The following is a 22,387-nucleotide window of genomic DNA, read 5'->3' on the forward strand; positions in this document are numbered from 1 at the left end:
GATTCCACCTTAATAAATGGTGATATATTAATCAACAAATTTACTGAACGGCGGCTAACATGTAAGACTTTAGGCTAGTGCTATTTGGACCTCACTCTGAGGCCCCCATCTCTGGGGACAGATAAAACACATATATGTAAGAATGAATATGTAACAATATATAAAAAAGAAGCACAGGCAACAAGTGCTACAGGAATTCATATTTGTATGTTCATATGTATATGCAGAATGAGTTACTGCACTTTGTTGAGTTTTTTAAGGCAGGGTCTCACTCTGTCACCCAGGCTGGAGTGCAGTGGCATGAACCACAGCTCACTGCAGCCTCAAACCTCCTGAGCTCAAGCGATCCTCTAACCTCAGCCTCACAAGTAGCTAAAATCACTGGTGCATGCCACCATACCTAATTTTTTTTTAAAATTTTTTAGAGATAGGGTCTCCCTATGTTGCCCAGGCTGGTCTCAAACTCCTAAGCTCAATCTGTCCTCACACCCCAGCCTCCCGAAAGTGTTGAAATTACAGGTGTCAGCCACCATGCCCGGCCAAGTTACCACACTTCACTGTGTACATCCTTTCCCCACCCCACTAAACTGGAATCTATAAACCCCTCAGATATAGTAGTTCTACCTCATTCCTTATTTTTGTATCTAACCCTAATGCTTAATGTGTCTGACAGAGATAGTAGGTGCTTAATATGCAAACATTTTTGAGTGAATTGATTATTATAGCAGGAATAATGGTGGTGGGCAATGCCATCTAATTAAATGAATGGTGGTGTGAGGGATATAAGATAGTACTTGCCCCTGATGCATTTCAGACTGAAAAACATTCGGTTAAGGGCCATCAGAAGGATCTGCTAACCTGTTGGATACCTTCCAGACATCATTTCTTGGTGGGGGAGCAGGGGACACAAGGGAGAGTTTAGATCTGTACTTAGCATAGTTTTCTTTACCTTTCAGAGGAAAAAAGCAATGACAAGCAAGCTTTCCCTACTTTTTTTCAGGCTAGGCTACATCTCACAGTGGAGTCCTCTGTGCCAGCCATAACCTTGTCAATCCATACCCTCCCATCCCCCCTTCTTCTGGCCTCATACAGAACTCGTCATTCTCCTGTCTGTCAACCCCTCAGCCAAGAAGAGAATTCATGCTAGCCATCAGACAGCCATCTGAAGTCCTAGCTAGGAATCAGTGACCTAAACCTCCCAGGGAAGCAACAACCTAATTTAAAGAGAGGGTTCATCCCTAAAAAGTTGATAGGACCATAGAGAGCAAGGTCAAAGTTCACCCTGGATGCAATGAGAAAAGAGAACTGAGGATGAATCCTGAATTTTCCCATCCTGGATTTTCTTGGTTCTCGAGGATACCATACACACTACAGGATTAGTATTTATCTAGAAAAAAATCTTCAAAATACATCCCCTCCCCTGGCTTTGGGCAAACTTCAACCATTCTGAGCAGAAAATAATTTACCTTCTAGAGTTCCTTTAGTACAGTGTCCCATGGCCTTGGAATAAGGAAGTTCTCCATTTCTAACCTAAAGTATTCCTGTTAAAATTGAAATTTATTTCTTTTTTTTTTTTTTTTTTTTTTTTTTTTTTGAGACGGAGTCTTGCTCTGTCACCCAGGCTGGAGTGCAGTGGCCGGATCTCAGCTCACTGCAAGCTCCTCCTCTCGGGTTCACGCCATTCTCCTGCCTCAGCCTCCCGAGTAGCTGGGACTACAGGCACCCGCCACTTCGCCCGGCTAGTTTTTTGTATTTTTTAGTAGAGACGGGGTTTCACCGTGTTAGCCAGGATGGTCTCGATCTCCCGACCTCGTGATCCGCCCGTTTCGGCCTCCCAAAGTGCTGGGATTACAGGCTTGAGCCACCGCGCCCGGCCGAAATTTATTTCTTTAGAAGACATTCAAGGCAGCAAATTAGCATCCTGTGTAATTATTTCTCAGGTTATTCATGCATGCTAATACTTGAGACTCACGGCTCTACTTCCTAACCTTTAGAGGCTTCAAGTTTCATTTCGCCAGTGCTAATAATCCTACTTTTTTCTTTTTCATAGGTTCCATGATTTCCCTTTTCCATCTCTTTATACCTATCTCAGTTTCTTTCCACTCTTAAGATTGTTCTTTCCACCTCAACCTTTATTCCTCTTCCCCCTACCTTCCCATCCTTAAATCTCCTATCTTAAATGGACAAAGCCTTGTTTTACCACCCCCCATTTTTCTGACCTGGCATTCTTCCCTGTAGAAATGTTAATTAGCATGTAGGATTTAATTAATTCAGCACCTAATTAAAAATGAGAGAGGAAGAGAGGGAGAGGAGGAGGGCGGGACAGACAGCGCCCGCTTCAGTGCAGAAGGCACCACAGATGGTTCTGGGTTGGCTGGCATCATGCCACCGCCCTCCAAGCCCCCCTGCCCCCGCCCCCCGCCAACAGCATGCACAGCGAGGGGGGAGGGACAAAAGTGAGGGGCATAGGCTGGCAGAGTCTCTAGACAGGCTCATTCAGTCCTGCCGCTGCTTTGTGCTGGGGAGAAACAGAAAGAGAAAACAAGAGAAAGGGAGGGAGAGACATGGACATACCCACACTCAGGAGCCAAAGAATGGGGCATCTGAACCGAATAATTCCTCTCCTCTTCAACACTGGAAGAAGCCAAGAGAGATTGTTCATTCCAAGAGTCAGCATCTTGGGGTTCCCTGGCTCTTAAGGATCACTGAGGACAAGATGGGAAAACATAGGACTGATCTTCTGGAGAAAAAGGATAGCTTACTTTGGCAACCAGGGACCTACTCTGCTGCCATTCCTCCCACAGCATGCTGTTTGCTCAGCAGGAGCAAGCAATGAGGAAGATAGCTATTCAAAATGAAAGATGGGGGGAGTGGGCACGGATGGGCAACAGGGAGCAAATGAACAAGAAGGAGATTTAAAGGAAGGGTATCCATGAGAGAAAGGGAGAAGTGTGGAAAGCAAAGAAGAAATAAATGATGGAGGAGAAGGAAGAGGAGGAAGTTAGGGGCACAGCGATGCTTTGTTTGCCAAGATGGATAAAGAGGGATGGAATGTCTATGCAGAGGACTCCACATACTGATCCCACATAGCCTAGGCCAGGCAGAGGGCAATGGCAGCACTGCAGGCAAAATGCAGGAGCAGATCTTTCTGAGGGGCAATCAAGCTGCTGGAGACAGGGAACCCATCCCACAGGATCTTCCTAAAAACTGGATATTTCTACCAAACCAGGAATTTATCAAAAGCAATGGAGAAAATCTTCCAAATGAACAGAGGAGGAGGCTAGAATGACAGGAAACTGCAAAATCCGATTCCAGGAGCTCCAGCAGGGAGATGGGTGAGGAATGGGATTTGGAGCAGTACCTAGTGGCTCTCTAGGAGTGTCCCCTGATACTCTCAGGGGAAATGTATCCAGTAGGGGATTGATGTGAGGATACGAGGGCTGAGAAAGAGAGAAAAGATTTAGTTTCAGAAAGCACCCCTTTGTTGGGAGGCACCTAGGAAGCTTTGTGGCTTGAAGCCTCAGGGGGACTACCTAAGGAGGGTAAGAAAGAAGTCTGCTATCAGTGACAGATTACATAAGACGTGACTGAAGGAAACTAAGAAGGAGGGTGCGAAGCCAGATGAAGGTTTTCTGGTGTTAACTGCCACAGAGCTGAATGCAGTACAGAGAAGGGTCATTGTAACTAAGAGACAAGGTTTTCCTGGCTAGGAATTCTGATTTGATCTCTTTACCACCTAGGGCTTCCTGTAAGAGTCAGCAGTGAGTAAATCAAAATTGGGAGAGAGGAAGTAGAAACTCAGGGGCTTTCTGTTCTCCAGAGCCCACCCGTGGGGCTAAACCCAAGGCTGGGAAATGAAACAAAGCAGTTGTCAGGGTAAGGTACCATAGGCTCAGTCAAAGTGGCACATACAAATGCTTTCTAAGCCTATTTTCTATTCTAAGCTTTAACTAACGATAAAAATTATAAGGAAATGTATTAATATAGCCACAATGGTAGTTTTACACTAGAAAGAAATGCTGTAAGATTTAGAGTTACCAGCACTAGTGGAAGGGGGTATAGAGCCTTTTGTTATTTAAGTGATCCTGGGACTGAAGAGCTTGCTGCAAATGATCAGCACAGAGAGAATGGAGCATCCAGAGTTCCAGCATCCACCACCATGTGCCACCCAGCCCCAAGGTATTTAGCAGAAGGAGTATGCTAGCCAGCAGTAAGGTCAAATTAAATCTGGAATGGGAATTTATTCCCTGCCTTGGTACTCTGGAGGCCCCTGTAGTAGGCTAGCCTGTGTAAGGCCTGCGGAAATGCTAATCCCATCCCAGTGAGCTAGATTCCTCAACCAGCCAGCCAAGCCCACACACCCTGACTGTCTTGCTGCTGATGCTGTCTCAGCATCAGGCCAACCAAGGCCAGCTTTTGACACAAAACCTGGCCACATTGCTGCCTCCAAGGCTGCCAGTGGCTCTGGGGATGAATTGGGGACACTGGTTTCTAAGGGGTAGTAAAGGGAATGTCAGACCTGGATGTCAGAGAAAACAGATTCTAATACCAGCTCTGCTAATGATTTATTTGAATAGTCTTAGATAAATCATTTCCCCCTATAGGGCCTGTAAGCAAAAGAAAACAAAAATCAAACAATTTTAGCTACAGCAATGTAAGTACCTAGAAAAAAAAATAGTTAAAACTCAATTTACTGCTCTCCCAAAGGATGCTAAAACAGAAAAGTCTCTACCATCCACTTCAACAAATATTTATTGGGCCTCGCTTTTTAAAAGAGGGACCTAAACAGAGATCACTGTCTATATTACATGAAACCATGATCCTAACTACAGTTCCCTGAATAGAGCAAGAAAGATCTCTAAGAAAGGAAACAGGAAAATCTGCCGAGGAAATGAAGAGGCCACTGGCCTCTGCCTCCACTAACACATGTATGCACCTTAGGAAGGCAGGAGAGGCAGGCAAGAAGACAGGTACTTCCACAGGTACTTCCAAGGCTCAGACAGTAAGGCGAGGGATTGGTGTTCTAGTCCCTGCTTTTCACTTGGCTCTGGCAAACTCTGCCTCTCCCCATAGTCCAGGATTCAGTCTTGACCCACACATGCTGAGGAAATGGAAGCCAGCCATTCTAGGACTGCCACTTAAGCTAAGGAAGATCTCCTCCCACCAGGAAATCAAGGAAAGAGGTCCATATTTTGGCCTATTCCTAGGATATACAGAAGTCAGACTCAGCACTACCATCCAGGGAGTAACTAGGATGCTATTAATTCATAAAGAATAATCCAATAAGAGAAAAATTAGCCATCCTAGAAATTGGATAACTTTACAATAAAAAACACTGCTGAATTAGGTGGTTGTGGGGTACTGGTCTCACAATGAAAGGTCTCCAAAATAAAGTTAAGAAGTGAGATGATGCAAGAGCTGACATAACAGTCTAAGGAGTGTGGGTGTATTCTGGAAAGGCTAAACAATACAGGACACTGTGGGCTGAATGGGGCAACCATGTAAATTCAGCTGTGATAAAGGAATGACACGAAATGACAAAAAGAGGAAGCAGACTACAAGAGTGTGCCAAGGTCCTGCAGCCAGAATTGTGCTCAGCAGTGACCAGAGAGCCAGGATGCCCATCACATAAGTGTCACAGGTCCTTGCAAGAACCTTCTAAGGACACAAAAGATCAGTAATAGGACATCTCCTCCAGTCTTCAAAACATAGGATAACGAAAGTAGAAGTATCCTTAGCAATCTAATCCAAAAGTTTCTGGATGAAGCCACTATTATCTGAATTATTGCTATTCCCTAGCTCCCATTTTCCCAGCATGTAGAACCCAAATCTGTAGATTCAGGTAACACAGGATCGATCCCTTGCCAAGTGAACTCTCATTATTCAAATCCAGGAACTGAATAGATGTGGACAGCAAAGGATATTTTCTCTCTCCTATCATGTTTCCCCTACAAAGCCTCGTCATTCTCCCCACCTACTCTTCAGTACTGACCCCTCAGTTCTCCTCACCCTGTTCTCTTCTAAGCCACTCTCATCTACAGCCCTCTTTCATTGGGAGAGTCATGTGTAAGATGTCAAGGATAGAACAGATAATGAAAAAGAAAGGGAGTAAGGAAGAGTGTAGATTTCAGATAAGGAAGTGAGATGGAGATCCTGCAGACAGACAGAGAGAAAGAGATAGAAAAAGAAAGGAGTAAGGAAGAGTATAGATTTCAGATAGGGAAGTGAGATGGAGATCCTGCAGACAGACAGAGAGAAAGAGAGAGACAGAAAGCAAGAGAGCTGGAGCTGGGGGAGGGGAAGAAGATGGCACTGCGGAAAAAAGAGCACCACAAAATTAATTTGAGGAAGGGAACAGTAGAGGAGACGTTGGTGGAATAACAATCAGGCAGTAGAGGGCTGGGGAAAGGGGGAGGGCGACAGGGTGGGGAGGAATGATGTTGGTGGGGAGGGCCCTGCCTGCAAAGCAACAGCAGCACCACCTATGGGTATGGCGAAGGGCTACAGGCTGCAACAAAAGAGGTCCTCGCCTGGGCATGGGAGTCTGGGGTGCAGGTTGGGAGGAAGAAGCCATGGCTTTTGCCCTTCAAACCTCTTGGTTACACAACATGCAGGCTAGAAGAATAAATTGTATATGGCTCTCCTGGGAAGAGAGGGACTTAAGGTAAGGGAGGGAAGACAGAGAACTCCCGGCTTTTTCCATTACAAGGGGGTTTCCCCTTCAGAATTCAGGCAGTAAAAAAGACAAGAATATGAAGAGAGAGGAACACCAGGTACTGAAAGGAATGTGAGCACCTGCTTATTTCATTACCTGGATAAAGAGTTTTTATCTTTATTTCCAAGTGATTTCCTTTCCCCACTGGATATGAGAGAATACAGCTACCTCCCTGGGGCCATGAATGCCCCTCACTCGGCTGCTTCCTCCCAGCACTGCCTCAAAACTCCCAACCACCATTAGAAACCCCCAGGGAGCCACCAAGCTCTAAGAAGGAAAGAAGGGAAAGGTTCCCCCCCACCAAACAGACCAAGTGGGGGAGGACAGGGTGGAATGAAAGAGAGAATGCAAAAGCTCTGCAGAGGGAGGGGAGAGAGAAATGTGATCAGCAGTATTTGTTGTGCTTCCAGGGAGGAAGGATCTGTCACATTTTTAATAATAATAAATACATGAAGACAGATTTGCCAGCACTGCTCTGGCTCCTTGAGAAGTGTGGGGGAGGGGAAGCAATGCAGCTGCAGCACAGACCAATATCTCCCCCTCCCCTCCCCTATTAGATAGGCTCAAGTATTGCAGCAGCCTCCCCCCTCCCCCTCTAACCGCAGTCCTCCCCTTCACAGCCCACCCTTTCCATGGTCCCTTCACACAGATCTGCCCCTCCTTCCCCCACTTGTATCTCTACTCACTCCAACCCCACTCTATCCTTTCAGTGCTGGTCCTCATTTAACACAGGCTTACTCTAGCTGGAAGAGGCCTTAGCACCTACATCTTAGATGAATGAATCTGCTCCCCCAATCCTGAGGCTGTGCTCTTTCCAATCAGTGCCCTTCATTAGCTGACAGCAATCTTCCCTCATACCCCACACAACATTCCCACAGATGTAATCCAGCACATTTCAGCATTTCCTGGATTCCACCAAAAAGGATTGCTTTTCTCCCCCATTTTAATCTCAATGTGACCTCCTTTCTCACATCCTTCCTTAAATATAATGGCCATCAAATGTGTTTGTGTTTAGGGGGTGTCAGGGCCTCAAGACTCGGTGACTACTGCCACCTATTGACCCAAATTTGTTCAAGATAGACCTTTAATACACTTCTTACACAGCAACGCTCTGTTATTTCAAAAGCATCAATAGCTTAAACATGCAAAGGCATGGCTCTTGGGGCTTCTCTGAGACCCTCTGAACAATGAGATCAAAGAAACACAAAAGCAAGACTGGGCAGAGAGCCAGAGCATTGATGCCTTTCCTCATGCAGAGGCAGAAAACGAGGCCCAAGGAATGAAAAAGCAACTTTAAGTTCCCTCAAGGTTCTCTAAGCAAAGATGAATAGGAAAGAGTTTTTCTTAAGGGCTGGTAAAAATTTCACGTATCACAATATAAATGATGTTACTAATGGAGCAGGAGGCAGGATTCCACTCACATACCTCCATCAAATTAGCCAAATCTTTGGCATGAATCTGGGATTTATACACTTACACGATTCCAGGGAGGATGGGGGACACTCAGAGGTGTTTGACTCTCACCCAATCTGTACCAATCAGAACTTGGAGATTGGACAAACTGGGCTCTGAAAAAGGGCAGGTCTATACCACGCAGTTCTGTGGTTTAGCTACGTCCTATTCACCAACCCAAGGAATGAGGAGAGTTTGAACTCTCCACGGTGCTGACAATTGACACACTAATAATCTCCCCCACAAACAAAACACATTTTTCCTAATAAGGTTATCTATGAAGACTGTTGTGAATTCCCAACAGACATTTCCCCAAGCCTTCATAAAATCCTAACAAAACAATGCTTTTACGGCAAAGACAGGCCTTGGTCAAACTCTCTTCCCTGTCCCCTAAGATGAAAAGAATAAGGCGGACATATAAACTACTTGTACAGAATAAAGCTATCACATGATAAAACGATCACGATAAAACTGAACAGGTAAGGTGCTCATGTGTGCATTAATGACAGCTATTACTTAGTGAACACCAGAAATGATCTGTTGTCAGCAATACACTGAGAAAATCTGATATTCATATGGTCTGAATAATCAGAGAACTGAATCTATGAGTAGGAATAAGGGAAAGAAAAAAGTGAACAGAACAGCCATAACAAAATCCTAAAATTTTAATTCTTAGTTCCCTTGTTCTACTACCCTAACAGTTGTTCTCAAACTATATTCTAAGGAATTCGAAAGGTTCCTTGGGGGCTCCTCAGGAATCTTGGAGAAAGGGGGTCATAAGAATATGGAACTTTAGGACTCCTCATCCCCACTTCAATCAAAGTAACCACACTTACCCCTGTTTTACATATTGAGAATCCATGTAATACTCCATCAAACAACACACTCTCAACAGTGTTTGATGACTCTGGCACAAATATTCTCAGAAATAGTTCAACTTTTTACCAGAAACTTATTTCAAATAATGCCTAAAAGCCAGGGAAAACAAAATGTCCTGGGATTAAAGACTTGATTGAATTAATACAAGGTCCACAAAGGCAGGGATTTTGTCTGCTGTGTTCCCTGGTATACCACAAAGAGACCAGAATTGTGGAACTTGGGGTTTCTTTGAAGACGAGGCCTATAACAAAAATGCGGCAGTAGGGTGGGAGAGCTAGATTATAAACCACCTACAAATAAAAAAGATTTTTTAACCCTGAAGATTTTCATGAACCACAGGACACTTGAAGTCCTCCATCCTCAGTGTTCTCCAAGCATTGGTTCTACAACTTAGGAAAAGTTGTTTGCCCTAAGTGTCTCAGCTTCCTCACTAGTAAAGTGGAGATGTCATACATTTTATAAGGATTACTAGGCGCAGTGGCTCACATCTGTAATCCCAGCACTTGTGGGAGGCCGAGATGGGTGGATCACGAGGTCAGGAGGTTGAGACTTTCCCGGCTAACACAGTGAAACCCCGTTTCTACTAAAAATACAAAAAATTAGCCGGGCGTGGTGGCACGCAGCTGCAGTCCCAGATACTTGTGAGGCTGAGATATGAGAATCGCTTGAACCCAGGAGGCAGAAGTTGCAGTGAGCGGAGATTGTGCCACTGCACTCCTGCCTGGGCAACAGAGCGAGACTCTGTCTCAAAAGAAAAAAAAAAAAAAATTGTAAGGATTAAGCATAAAGCACTTAGCTCAGCATATAACACAATTTTTTTGTTTTTGTTTTTTTAAGGGTCTTGCCATCTAGTCTGGAATACAGTGGGTGACTAAGTAGCCTACGGCAGTTCAAACTCCAGGGCTTAGGCATTACCCCCTGCCGTCTCTCAGCATTTCCCAAGCAGCTGAGACTATTGGTGCACACCACCACACCTGGCTAATTTTTTTATTTTTTATTTGTTTTACAGACAGGGTCTTGTTGTGTTAAACATGCTGGTCTTGAACTCCTGGCCTCAAACAATCCTCCTGCTCCAGCCTCCGAAAGTGCTGGGATTATAGGATATGAGCTTACCACACTCTGGCTGAAGGCATCTCTTTGCTTCTTTTTAAAAAGAGTGCTTCCTCCCCTGGGCAGTTCCCAATCTACAAATCTTTTTTGAGACTGAGTCTGGTCTGTTTCAGGCTGGGAGTGCAGTGCATGGATCCCAGCTCTACTGCAAGCTCCTGGGCCTCCCCCGGGTTCCTATCTCCTCCTGCCTCCCAGCCTCCCAAGCAGCTGGGACTACAGGCCACCACCCCGGCTAGCTTTGGGGACATTTTTTAGTAGAGACGGGGTTTACCTGTAAGCAGCCAGACGGCCCTGATCTCCTGATCTTGTGATCCGCCCGTCTCGGCCTCCCAAAGTGCTGGGATTACAGGCTTGAGCCACCGCGCCCGGCACAAATCTTAATAAATTAGAAACAAATACAGTCATCCTAACAAGCAAATGAAGTGGTTTTAACTAAAATATTTTTTAACAGAATCACTCATCTAGTTAGTTCAGTCACAAAGGAAAAAAAGTCTCCAAATCTGTTCTTGTGGCTTTTTGTTTAGATTCCCTCAAGGAAACAGAAGTATGAGAGCCCAGGGCATGTCAGACTCCCTCAGATCTATCAGGGACTAAAAGTGAGCAGCCCCAGATGTAAGCCCATCTTGGTGTCATCCACAAAAGCTCTAGGCTCTTTGACTTGAAGGGAATCTCAGAGATGAAGTCTAATACATTAATTTCTTAGCTGAAGAAAATTAAAGGCCAGGGATATTAAGTGATTTGCCCAAGATCATAGAATTAGCAGAAGACAGTCATAGGTCCAGTCTCTTAACTACTTTCTACCAGGCAGCAGACGACTGAAAGTAGACCCCTGCCCCAATCAGGCAGAATAGTATAAATCCAAATTCATAAATTCAGAATCAACAAGGTTTTAGTCATAAAATAACCCAAATTAATTTGTCTCTCGATATAATCCAGCAATACTAGACACTAAAATCCGATGTTTATAAGACCCAAAGCCTTTTTTAAAAACTCCAATGAATTAATTCTACAAACCCAACTTCTATCTTTTTTTTATCCTTTTTTTCACTTTCTGTATTATCCAAGGCCTGTGGGATATCTCACTAACAGAGGTTATTCTCTCATTAGAATACAAGATCTCAGATGTGTAACTCCCACCAGTCTCCTGGATTGAGTTTGGCTAATTATTTCTGTGGGATTTTCATTTGCTTGGCTGTTAAGCTAGGAATATTCTGCTTGTCTCCTGGCATTTTTTTTTTTTTTTTTTTTGCCAGCTCTTTATAGAAGGGTTGGCCTTTACTGACTCTGGTAAAACAACCCTCAGTTGAAGGCAGGGTAAGAGACTGAATAACACAACTATACTGACTCTTCACTCTAGCCTTCTTACTCACGCTACTATTTTCTACAAACTCTCTCAGTAACGGACCAAAGATCAGCCTTATGTTCATGCTATTTCAGAAAGAAATGAAAAACATTCAGAGAAGTGGAGACAAGAATAATCTTGCTGATGTGGAAAGGTTCTATCTTGCTTTTGACTACAGCCAAGCTCCACAAGTTTCTTGAACCACTTATGCCACCTGGTGGCCAGCCCAGATAACACCAATAAAACCTAAAACTCATGTATTAATATCTCAATCTGTATTGTATTGTAACAAATCATACAGGAAGTTGAGGCAACATGGGTTGGAAGAGTTATTATACCACCCTCGTCTCTCAATATTTTCCAATTTTTGGTTTCTGGGAAAAATATACTATCAAAGAAAACAATACAAATGTTTTGCACTTCCAAAAAATCTTTCCCTTTTCACCAACCACTCACCAAAAATATCCCACACCCAACGACTCCAGTCACATAACACATGTGAAAAAAGGGGCTTTAATTCATAAGTAAAATCAGTTTTATTAGTAAGGTTCTTTCCACATGTCCAAAGCAAACAATTAATGAATTCCACGGAAAACAACCTATATACAATGAAATTAGAAGTATCTCAGATGACAAAAAATATACAAATACGTACACCCATAATCACCGCCGCCTCCGAAAACCTGAAAGGAAGGGAAACCAAGAATGAGGCAAAGGACTGTTGGAAAAGCTAAAGGGACAGGAAAAGAGGACATCTAGAGAGAAGGGCTCACAGGGGTGGGGTCTCCTAGGCAGTACTCTGAATATCTTCCCAGGACAAAAGATGAGAAGTAGGAATAAATTGAAATGGGATAACGGTTCCTTCAAGTGACACTTTATCAGTTCTATTTAGGGAAGCCTGAACAGGAGCTGTGGGACCTTAGAGGTGGAATCCAGAAATTCATTTTGTGAATGATGCTGATTTCCAGCTTAGGAAAGAAAAAATAAAAGCCCACCTAAGGAGATTATTGTCCAGTACGGAAGAGATACTACAAGGGTTGGTGAGACCCAGAATGGCAAATCCAGAGAGTCTCAATTTGTACTCCCCACCTTGCACCTGATCACCTAAGTCCTAGCAGTTCACTGACCTTTTTTCTTCCGACCTTTCTTAGGTATCTTCTTCCGCTTCTTAATAGGATTCTGATCCTGGAGACAGATGGAGAAGTGAAGGAATGGCACTGTGCTTTTGAGAGCCAGCATCCCTTCCCCAGTTTCTCATGGTAATAAGCCCCACATACATTTGGCTGAAAGCATGAAAGTCACATCCTACTACAACCGTATCTCAACCTCACCTCATCAAGATGAGAAGTTCCCCCTGTCAAAGCACTGATGTCACTGAAGTGCGTAAGGGAATGAAGTTGTGAGCTCATGACATTTGCTCGTTTTCGTCGTCCTTTCTCTCGCTTACTGATGCTCAAACGCACCATCATGCTCTCCTCATAGTTAATCCTGCCAGAGAAAGCCAGTTTCCAGCAGGCTCAGACCATGGAGATGGAAAGCTCCAGCCCAGAACCTGGCCCAAGTATTTACTCATCCCTTGTTCAGGGAGTTCTCAAGAAGTTTCACAGCAGATCAACATATTGATTTAGTAAGGACATATTGAATGCTCAATACTGAGCTTCCTCAATGAAATGTGCTCTGTGCTAAAACTTCCCTCATGCTAGATATGAATCCATAGCCTATCCATAATACTATTTAAAATATTATACCAACATTTTTTTTTTATTTCAGCTCCATAAATGGGTTTCCCTAAATGTGTCCATTCATGCAAATCCATCAACTGTAAAGACTGCACCTGAGCAAAGTTGATGAGCCTGTATTCAATTACACTGCTTTTCTACTTTCCTTCCCTGAACTTATCTAGCACTCACAATGTCACTATAAAAACCTACCTTTATTGCCTTCTGCACAAAAGTGAGAGCTGTGGCAGTGAAACACAGAATTTTAAAGTTGTACTATGTGGAACTGCATATATTCCTCTCTATACTGCTTTTTTTCCCCCTCAAATCTCATGTCGAATTGCAATGTACTACTTTTGCTTTGAACAGTTGGGGTAAAAATTTTCCTAGTTCCTATCCTGTACTCCAAACTCCTGATTCTTAGAAACTATCATCCCAAATTTTTCACTCCATTTTCTATATAACATCAATTCTCTTGGTACCAAACTTAGTCACATTAGTCTAAAGCATGAGGACAGGACTCTAGAGTGTAGAAATAATTTCTAATGCAAAGGCTCAGACCTGTGTTGGTCCTCCTGACTCTGGCGAGTAACATGGGGATGCCGAGCATCACGGATTTCCTCTGGAGCATCTGAGTACTGCTCCTTAAGTTCACGAATGACAGAGCTACTCAATGCCCGTCTCTTGGCTCGTTCTAGACGCTTCTTCTCCCGCTCAGCTTCTGTTTCATCTACATGATGAAAATAAGCAGGGGTTATTCAAGAACACAGAAAAGAAGAGAAACAATTCATACTGAGGAGGCAGCAGCCAAAGTTCATACCATAATGTACTGGAACCAAGCGTGGAGGAACGTATTTCTTAGACACTCCTTTCACAGATTTCTTCCCTGAAGCCTCAGACTGGCCATCTTCTACTTCATCTTCCTCCTCATCCTCAGAGCTCAACTACAAAAGAAATAATGTCTGCAAACTTAGGAAACATTCATGAGATAAGTGAGAAAAAAACCCAAAGCTGGAGTACCCTGGGGAGGTGGGAATATAAAAAAGGAGAAAAGGAAATCTCATACTCAGCATTCTAACACACAAGTTGGAAAGTCAAGTCCTAAGAGAATCCCAGGGGATCCAGGATCACCAAGAGGCTCACCTAGGTATAGATACCTCAGAAAAAAATCAGGAGAATAATACAACCCCTTACCTTGCTCATCATATTGCTGGGATGAGGCTTAAAACGAAGTGGGTCATTCTCACCTGAAATAAATAACCCAAGGAATTTTACAAAATTTGTAACTTTCTGATGGTCCCCACAACTTCATGGTGGTCTCCTCACTTACTAAGGCTGCCGGTCACTGCAGTCTTGACCAGTTTGTCAATTTGATACTTCAGTTTTTGGTCCAAGGGACGAAGCTTTTCCAAAACCTACAACATGGTAGTTAAACAGGATTACATTTCCTTCCCAAAATGAAGCACACACCAGAGTCCCTATATTAAGGTGCCACATAAGGCACCTAAAATAAGTACAAAGTAGAGCAAATGAACAGAAAAACACTTTTTAAAATTTGGTTTCCTTAAACATGAAAAGACTCACTTAAATGAGAGCTACTATGTGACAGCCTTGGAGCTCAAGATTTAGAAACTTAAAACCCCAAGACACCAAATGCTTCATACCGTGCGAATCTCCACCAGTCTCAAAACTCCATCATGTCCCTGAAGAGACCCTCCTGAGGCTTTGTCCAGAATGAGGTGGGTCAAATCCATAAGGTACATGAGCAGCAACTGGTCTTTCACTTCCAAGAAGCTGAGACCCTGAGTTGAACAAAAGAGAAAGATGCAGATTTGGTTTTAGCCAAAGAACCAGGATGAAAGCCTAGGGTAAACAGGATGTTTCTCCAAGTTCAAGATTTTCCCAATCAGTTCATATTAGATATCTGGAGTAGTCTCAAGAAGTAGCTGTGCCTAAGATGGCCAACGAGAAAGTTACGCTAATACAAGAGAAACAACGCTCAGAAAATTAATAGAAGACAATGAGAAGAGGAAAATCGATAAACTACCCCTCCAAAAAGACTATAACAGGGTTTCTCAATCTCAGAGCTATTGACATTTGGCACCAGAACATTTTTTGTTGAGGGCTGTCCTAGACATTGTAGGTTTTCAGCAGTATCCTTGGCCTTTTCCCATGGATGGCCCCTCCAAGCTGCAGCAGAAAAAAATGTCTCCACACACTGCCAAATTTTAAATTAACTTAATCAAGGTAATTACTACTTTCCCCCCATACAATGGAATTATATGACACAGGTAAAAACAACGATTTACATACAATGACATCGAATTAAATCCATGTCAGCACAAGTTGCAGAAAGTATATGACTTCAATTGTGAAAGTGTATGTGGGGGGGGGGGATATGATGAATACATTTTATACACATAGAAAAATGTCTACAAGACAACACACAACTGCTACCCCTAGAGTGAGATGAGGAAAAGGAAATGGTGTACTGTAGACTGAAAAAGTGTTGCATATATTATTCTCATAATTTTAAAAATCTCAAAAAAAAAATACTACAGTGGTTATCTCAGAGTGGTGATTATACTGATTTTTCATTTTTTTCTTTGGGCTTTTATGTATCTTCCAAACTTCACAGCCCTAAGAAAACCTATTTCAGAGACGTTAAATACTTTGGCCAAGATAACACAGTAATACAAGTAGAGCTAAGATTCAAACTCAATCTGACTCCAACACCTAATCCCTGGATGTCTTTAAGCCAACATGCTAAGCTCTTGAGATCAACACTACTGTGGTATAGAAGGAGAGCAAAGGATTGAGAGTCCACAAGCTGAGTTTAAGTTCTGAATTAGGTATTTGGTAGTCAAACATTGAGTAAATCACTTAACCTTGTGACTTCAGTCTTTTTTTTTTTTTTTTTTTGAGATGAAGTCTCACTCTGTTGCCCAGGCTGGAGTGCTGTGGCACTGTCTCAGCTCATTGCAACCTCCACCTCCCAGGTTCAAGTGATTCTCCTGCCTCAGCATCCTAAGTAGCTGGAATTACAGGTGCCTGCCACCACGCCTGGCTAATTTTTTGTATTTGTAGTAGAGACGGGGTTTCACCATGAATGGCCAGGCTGGTCTCGAACTCCTGACCTCATGATCCAGCCACCCCAGGCTCCCAAAGCGCTGGGATTACAGCCGTGACCCACTGCGCCAGGCCAACCTCAGTCTTATCAGTAAAATATGTACGATATGTCCTTCCTGCCACAAAGAACAATCATGAGGCTCAAACAAGATAATGTGAAAGTACTTTGTAATCTATAAAGCACCTAGTAAAACTCTTTGGTCAAAAAGATAAGTTAATATGTATTTGTTCAATAAACAAACAAATATATAGTGATCTAAGAAGGATGCTGGCAACTCATCCATCTCCAAAAGGCACTGAAATGGTTCAAAGCATGGTACCCAAGGCCAGGTATGGCGGCTCACACCTGCAATCCTAGCAATTTGGGATGCCGAGGCGGGTGGATCACCTGAGGTCAGGAGTTCGAGACCAGCCTGGCTAACGTGGTAAAAATTTGTCTCCACTAAAAACACAAAATTAGCCGTGAGTAGTGGCGGGCATCTGTAATCCCAGCTACTCGGGAGGCTGAGGCAGGAGAATCACTTGAACCCAGGAGGCAGAGGTTGCAGTGAGCCAGGATCATGCCACTGCACTCCAGCCTGTGTGACAAAGGGAGACTCCATCTCAACAAAACAAAACAAAAAAGCATGATACCCAGGACAAAAACAGGTAAGAATTTGAGAAGCAGGCTCTTCCGATATGCTTGGGCATTGTCAAATTCAAACTGAGCTACAAGCATATGAGAGAAAAACAAAGACTTAAATTTTTTAAAATAAAAATGGACAATAAGAACATAAGTGAATGATAAAGGCAAGAAGGGAATATATTTTGAATGCTGTTAGTTATCTTTCTGTAAGCACAAATTTGCTGTAACTCCTGTGCTTAAAACTTCTTCAGTGATTCTTATTACAATGATTTTCATACTTGTGTTTACCCATAGAATATTTGGCTTAAATATCTTAGGACAAAAGCTCAATATATAAAAACAGATAATACCAGAGTTTTCCAGTTAAGCAGGGATGAGAGGTCCAGAGTTGTTGTTCTACATTGCCCTCAACCAGTAATCCCTGAGAAGGTTCTACCAGACCTTAATTTGAAAACTACATATTTCAATTGTTGTTGTTTTGTTTTTTTTCAGATGGAACCTCGCTCTGTCGCCCAGGCTGGAGTGCAGTGTCGTGATCTTGGCTCACTGCAACCTCTACCTCCTGAGTTCAAGCAATTCTCCTGCCTCAGCCTCCCAAGTAACTGGGATTACAGACAGGCACATGCCCCCATGCCTGGCTAATTTTTGTATTTTTAGTGAAGATGGGGTTTTGCCATGTTGGCCAGGCTGGTCTCGAACTCCTGACCTCAGGTGATCTGTCCGCCACAATCTCCTAAAGTGCTGGAATTATAGGCGTGAGCCACCTTTTTTTCTTAGCCAAGCCCTTTTTTTTTTTTTTTAGACAGTGTCACTCTGTTGCCCAGGCTGGAGTGCAGTGGTGCAATCGTGGCTGATGGCAGCCTCGACCTCCTGGGCTCAAGCGATTCATTCACCTCAGCCTCCCGAGTAGCTGGGACTATGGGCACACGCCACTGCACCCAGCTAATTTTTTATTTTTTTGTAGAGACAGGTCTCACTACGTTGCTCAGGCTGGTCTCAAACCCATGGGCTCAAGCAATCCTCCCACTTTGGCCCCTGGAAGTGCTGCAATTACAGGCGCATATTTCAATTTTAAGATGCACATTGTTTTCATATTTTAACATCTCTGAAATCAGGATGCATGTTTCAGTCACTGGCATCTTGGTATTATGTCATGAGGAATTTTTTTTTTTTTTTTTTTGAGACAGGGTCTTGCTCTGTCACCCAGGCTAAATGCAATGGCACAACCACAGCTCACTGCAGCCTCAACCTCCCAGGCTCAAGCAATCCTATGGCCTCAGCATCCCGAGTGGCTGGGACTACAGGCACATGCCATCATGTCTGGCTAATTTTTAACTTTTGTAGAGACAGGGTCTCACTGTGTTATCCAGGTTGGTCCCGAGCTCCTGAGCTCAAGCAATCCTCCAGCCTCAGCCTCCTGAAGTGCTGGAATTACAGGCATGAGCCACCAGGCCCAGCCTGTTACATTTTTTCTTAATATACACAATAAGTGATATGTCCCAATTAATAAGTGTCTTAGATTAGATGAAATCTGAAAGTAACTCCTCATTTGGCCTACAATGATCTTCAGAGTGACTACTTTTCCAGTCTTATTTCCTACCCCCACCACACATAACACAGAAAGTACATCCTATCACAAAAACGGCTTCCTCCTTTCCCATAATATCACCATACTTTCAGGCCTTTGTGCATTTGCACATGTTCCTTCTTTCTGTCCCTCCTGTTTATTCCTCAAAATCCTATCACCTCTTCTGGGAAGCCTGTCCTGAATCCCTCTGCTCTTCTGGCAGCACTCCTTTTTTTTTTTGAGATTTGAGTCTCGCCTGTCGCCCAGGCTGGAGGCAGGGCGCCGATCCTCGGCTCACTGCAAAGCTCCACCTGGTTCACGCATTCCTCCCGCCTACTTCCCAAGTAGCTGGGATCTCATAGTGGCCACCACCACTGCTTAAGGTTTTTTGTATTTTTAGTAGAGGACGGGTTTCTACTCATGTTAGCTTGTGGGATGGTCTCATTCTGACCTCAAGATCCACTCCACTTCGCCTCCCAAAGTGCTGGGATTATAGGCTCTGTTTCACTGCTGGCCCCTCCTGGCAGTTAATTAATCCCTCTCTTTGGCTGGAGACTCCTCATAACTCTGTGGTAGAATGGATTGCTACTTACTATTAATTTATGTCTATTGCTTCTAGTTTTGTCTCTCTCCCACTAGGACTCCAGCACATACAGAAACTGAATCATTTATGCTCTAGTCTTGAGCACTCTAGAATATATAAGATAATAAATAAACATACAGACGAAACTACTGAGAACGCTAGTTTGTGGGACGCTTAATTTGGAGTATACATCCTTTACCCTTCTGTAGGATAGGCACCAGCTTGAACTTTTTGTGTCAGTGATTGCACTTGTGCCGTTATAGCCATCACCTGAAATTAGCCCAAATGAAACAACTGACTAGACTATATCAAATCATGTCTGCAAACTGTGAAGAGCAAAAGCTAAACAATGCCACCTAAAAATCATCTGAAACACTGTCTAAAGTATAGTACTATCTTCTCACTTCTGGGAAAGTATAGGAGAGATGGTCCTTTAAAAAGTAAAAAAAAAAAAAACAAAAAAAACTTTCCATTTCTTAAAGAAGAGACCATCTTTTACTGAACCACAGGGAGGAGAAAAGGACTGGGACAGTAGTGACTGGAGGACTGTAATTTTGTTTGTACTGGTTGAACTTACAATACATAAAACTACAAAACTCCCCGACTTATGTCTTAATTTCCACTTTACAAGGGTGCAAAAGCAATATGCATTCGGTAGAAACCGTCCTGTTCTCTCGTGATGCTGGGCAGCGGCATCAAGCCAAAATTTTGACTTATGAGATTTTCGTATTACAATGGGTTTATCAGGCCATAACCTCCATCGTTAAGTCAAGAAGCCTCTGTATTTAAGTGTGTATTACCTGGGCACCCAACGGGCAAATCATGTTACCATTCCAAGCACTGGTTTCCTTAGCTATATGAATAAGGGAAAACTATTCAGATAATTTCTTTTTGGCGTTTCTTGTATTCCCTTGGGTGCAGAATCAATTACTTAGAACGCTGGCCTGGAAAGGTTTTCATTACATCACTTTACTCTTACGGTTTTGGGGAGCATTTATGTATCTCAATCACCAAAGTTTTGAGGTGAAGTACATAAAGTCAAGGCCAATCCATGACTAATTTATTCCAGAGGCGACACTACTCACTTGCTCCTGGAGATTTTTCAGAAGTGTCACGGCACTTGGCAGGTCTGACTCCAGCACCCCCTACAGAAGGGAGAGGAGGAGTAAAGAAAAGTTATTCTTTCCTCAGGATTATAAGAAGGCGGAACGTCTAGGTTGGGAAGCTGCCCTCTCTCCGTCTGACACCCCAGACTCGGGGCCTTCACACTGCTCTTCACAGACTCGCCCTAAAGCCAGCCCCTTGAGTTACTGGACAGGAACAGTAACTCTAGGGAGGCCGCCTCCTTGAAGCAACTTTCATCACCACTCTTCCCTGGTACCAACAGTTTGCCTCCAGCCGCTGAAGGGAAAGGAAAACTCCACAATAGCTACGAGAGGAAGAAACCACACCAAACTCACCGGCGCCGCCATCTTCGCAAAGCCCACCCCTTCCGGTTCCGTACTTCCTGAGCGCTAAGGGCGTCTTGATAGATTTGATAGACAACTGCCGCTTGCAAACCTAAGCCAATACGAATAAGGCCTCTCTCACTTCCGCCCCCAACGGGATAAACGAGAGGAGGAGTCTGATCTGGCCAATGGAATAAAGGAACTGGCTAAATTCGTCAGACTCAGCGATGTCAGGACCAAAAAAAAAAAAAGCACTTGGCAAAGAGCGTGTGATTGGTAGACTGAGTAAAATGATTGACGGCAAGCCAATAAGAGATAGGCAAATAGTTGATTGACAGTTGGAAGGACCAATAGAAAAAAGGAATTAGCAGCGCGAACTTAGCGCTTATTGGCTCCCGTCTGCCGCAGAACCCAGAGTCTTTTTTCACGGCACTTTTCTTGTAGTGCCTGAACAGGCCGCTAGGTGACGGGCCTCAGCTTCGCTTTGCGGTGTCGACGTTGCGGAGCCGCCATTGCTGGCTGCTCATCCAACGGCCACCGCGCCAAATTCCTCACAGACCCGGTGGCCCTGGAATCGATTCTGTAACAATATTCCTTGTGTGACCGTGGACAAGTCATTCGGTCTCTGAGCCTTCTTCATCTGTAAATAAGAGAGCGGGGCCAGAGAAGCCCAGAGCCAGAGTTTAGAAACTGACTGCGAGGACACCTACTCTCTTGATGTGCACCGTGGGGCGCTGAGAAACGGCCCCGACACTCTTCACTCTTCGCTCCTACCAGTTTGGGGACATGAAAAGAATGTTTTACAAGTTGGGGAACCGTTCATATTTACATGACTTACCCCGGTCACACAGGTCTTCAGCAGCAGAACTTGGTTCAGACTCGAGCAGTGCATGTTTCAATATGACCTGCCTCTTCATTACCCAATGCTTTCAGATGTGTTCACTCACTCTGGTTTTTCGGAGGCTGGTGAAGTAGATTGGACGGATATTCATTGTTCCCATCACATGCCTTAGGAAATAAAGCACTGAAAGGGTGAATGATAGTGTATAATTTTTGTTCACAACCGTCCAGCAGAGCTGGGTCTAGAAATCAGATCTTCCTGACTTGAAGCTGCTTTTGGAATTAAGAATAACACCCGTATCTGGGCAGCTGGGGTGAGGAAATCCTGGTATCTAGGTCTTGTTGAAATCAAGAAAGCAGGAGAGTGTTCAGTCCCCACTCCTCTGACATTTATTTGCTGCTTCAGGCCTAGTGTGGAAGCTCAGGATGCTGTTGCAGCATACTTAGTCAATTATCCAGTAGCTTTTGTAATGTTTTATCAAGATTTGTATTATGAAAAGTTTCTGTTTCTACATAAATTTTCGGACCTGTCTAGTTAGATCAGCAATAAACTTTTTGGGGAACTTGAAATTTAGTTTGTTCATATGCTTTATGACATCAATGAGAAAACAAATTGCACTGCCATATTTTGGTCTTGATTTTTTTTTTTTTTTTTTTTTTGAGACGGAGTCTTGTACTGTTGCCCAGGCTGGAATGCAGTGTCACAACCTCGAATCTCGGCTCACTGCAACTTCCGCCTCCCTGTTCAAGCGATTCTCCTGCCTCAGCCTCCTGAGTAGCTGGGATTAGAGGCACCCGTCACCATGCCCAGCTCATTTTTTTGTATTTTTTTTTTTTTTTTTTTTTTTTTTTGAGAAGGAGTCTGGCTCTGTCGCCCAGGCTGGAGTGCAGTGGCCGGATCTCAGCTCACTGCAAACTCCGCCTCCCGGGTTCACACCATTCTCCTGCCTCAGCCTCCCGAGTAGCTGGGACTACAGGC

At 43.7% G+C, this 22,387-nt stretch overlaps 1 protein-coding gene across 4 annotated transcripts; it reads right to left on the reverse strand.

The window, feature by feature from the left end:
- Positions 1–12,015: 12,015 nt before the first annotated feature.
- Positions 12,016–20,647, reverse strand: NGDN (neuroguidin). 4 transcript variants are annotated; one of them, XM_031668236.1, is made up of 11 exons: positions 20,581–20,647; positions 20,206–20,265; positions 19,321–19,390; positions 14,881–15,020; positions 14,547–14,631; positions 14,411–14,463; positions 14,037–14,160; positions 13,778–13,946; positions 12,830–12,986; positions 12,626–12,683; positions 12,016–12,181 (listed from the first exon to the last, which is right to left on the reverse strand). In XM_031668236.1, the coding sequence occupies exons 1-11, from the start codon at positions 20,590–20,592 to the stop codon at positions 12,162–12,164; spliced, it is 948 nt and encodes a 315-aa protein (XP_031524096.1). In that variant the 5' UTR covers positions 20,593–20,647; the 3' UTR covers positions 12,016–12,161. The 4 variants fall into 4 exon arrangements, 3 of the variants coding, with proteins under 3 accessions (XP_031524096.1, XP_031524098.1, XP_031524097.1); XR_004184965.1 differs by having other exon boundaries at positions 12,626–12,986; positions 14,881–15,021; positions 19,322–19,390; XM_031668238.1 differs by lacking the exon at positions 20,581–20,647 and having other exon boundaries at positions 14,881–15,021; positions 19,322–19,390; positions 20,206–20,556.
- Positions 20,648–22,387: the final 1,740 nt, after the last annotated feature.

This window comes from Papio anubis, chromosome 7 (genome assembly GCF_008728515.1).
Source record: "Papio anubis isolate 15944 chromosome 7, Panubis1.0, whole genome shotgun sequence".
Classification (NCBI taxonomy): Eukaryota; Metazoa; Chordata; class Mammalia; order Primates; family Cercopithecidae; genus Papio; species Papio anubis.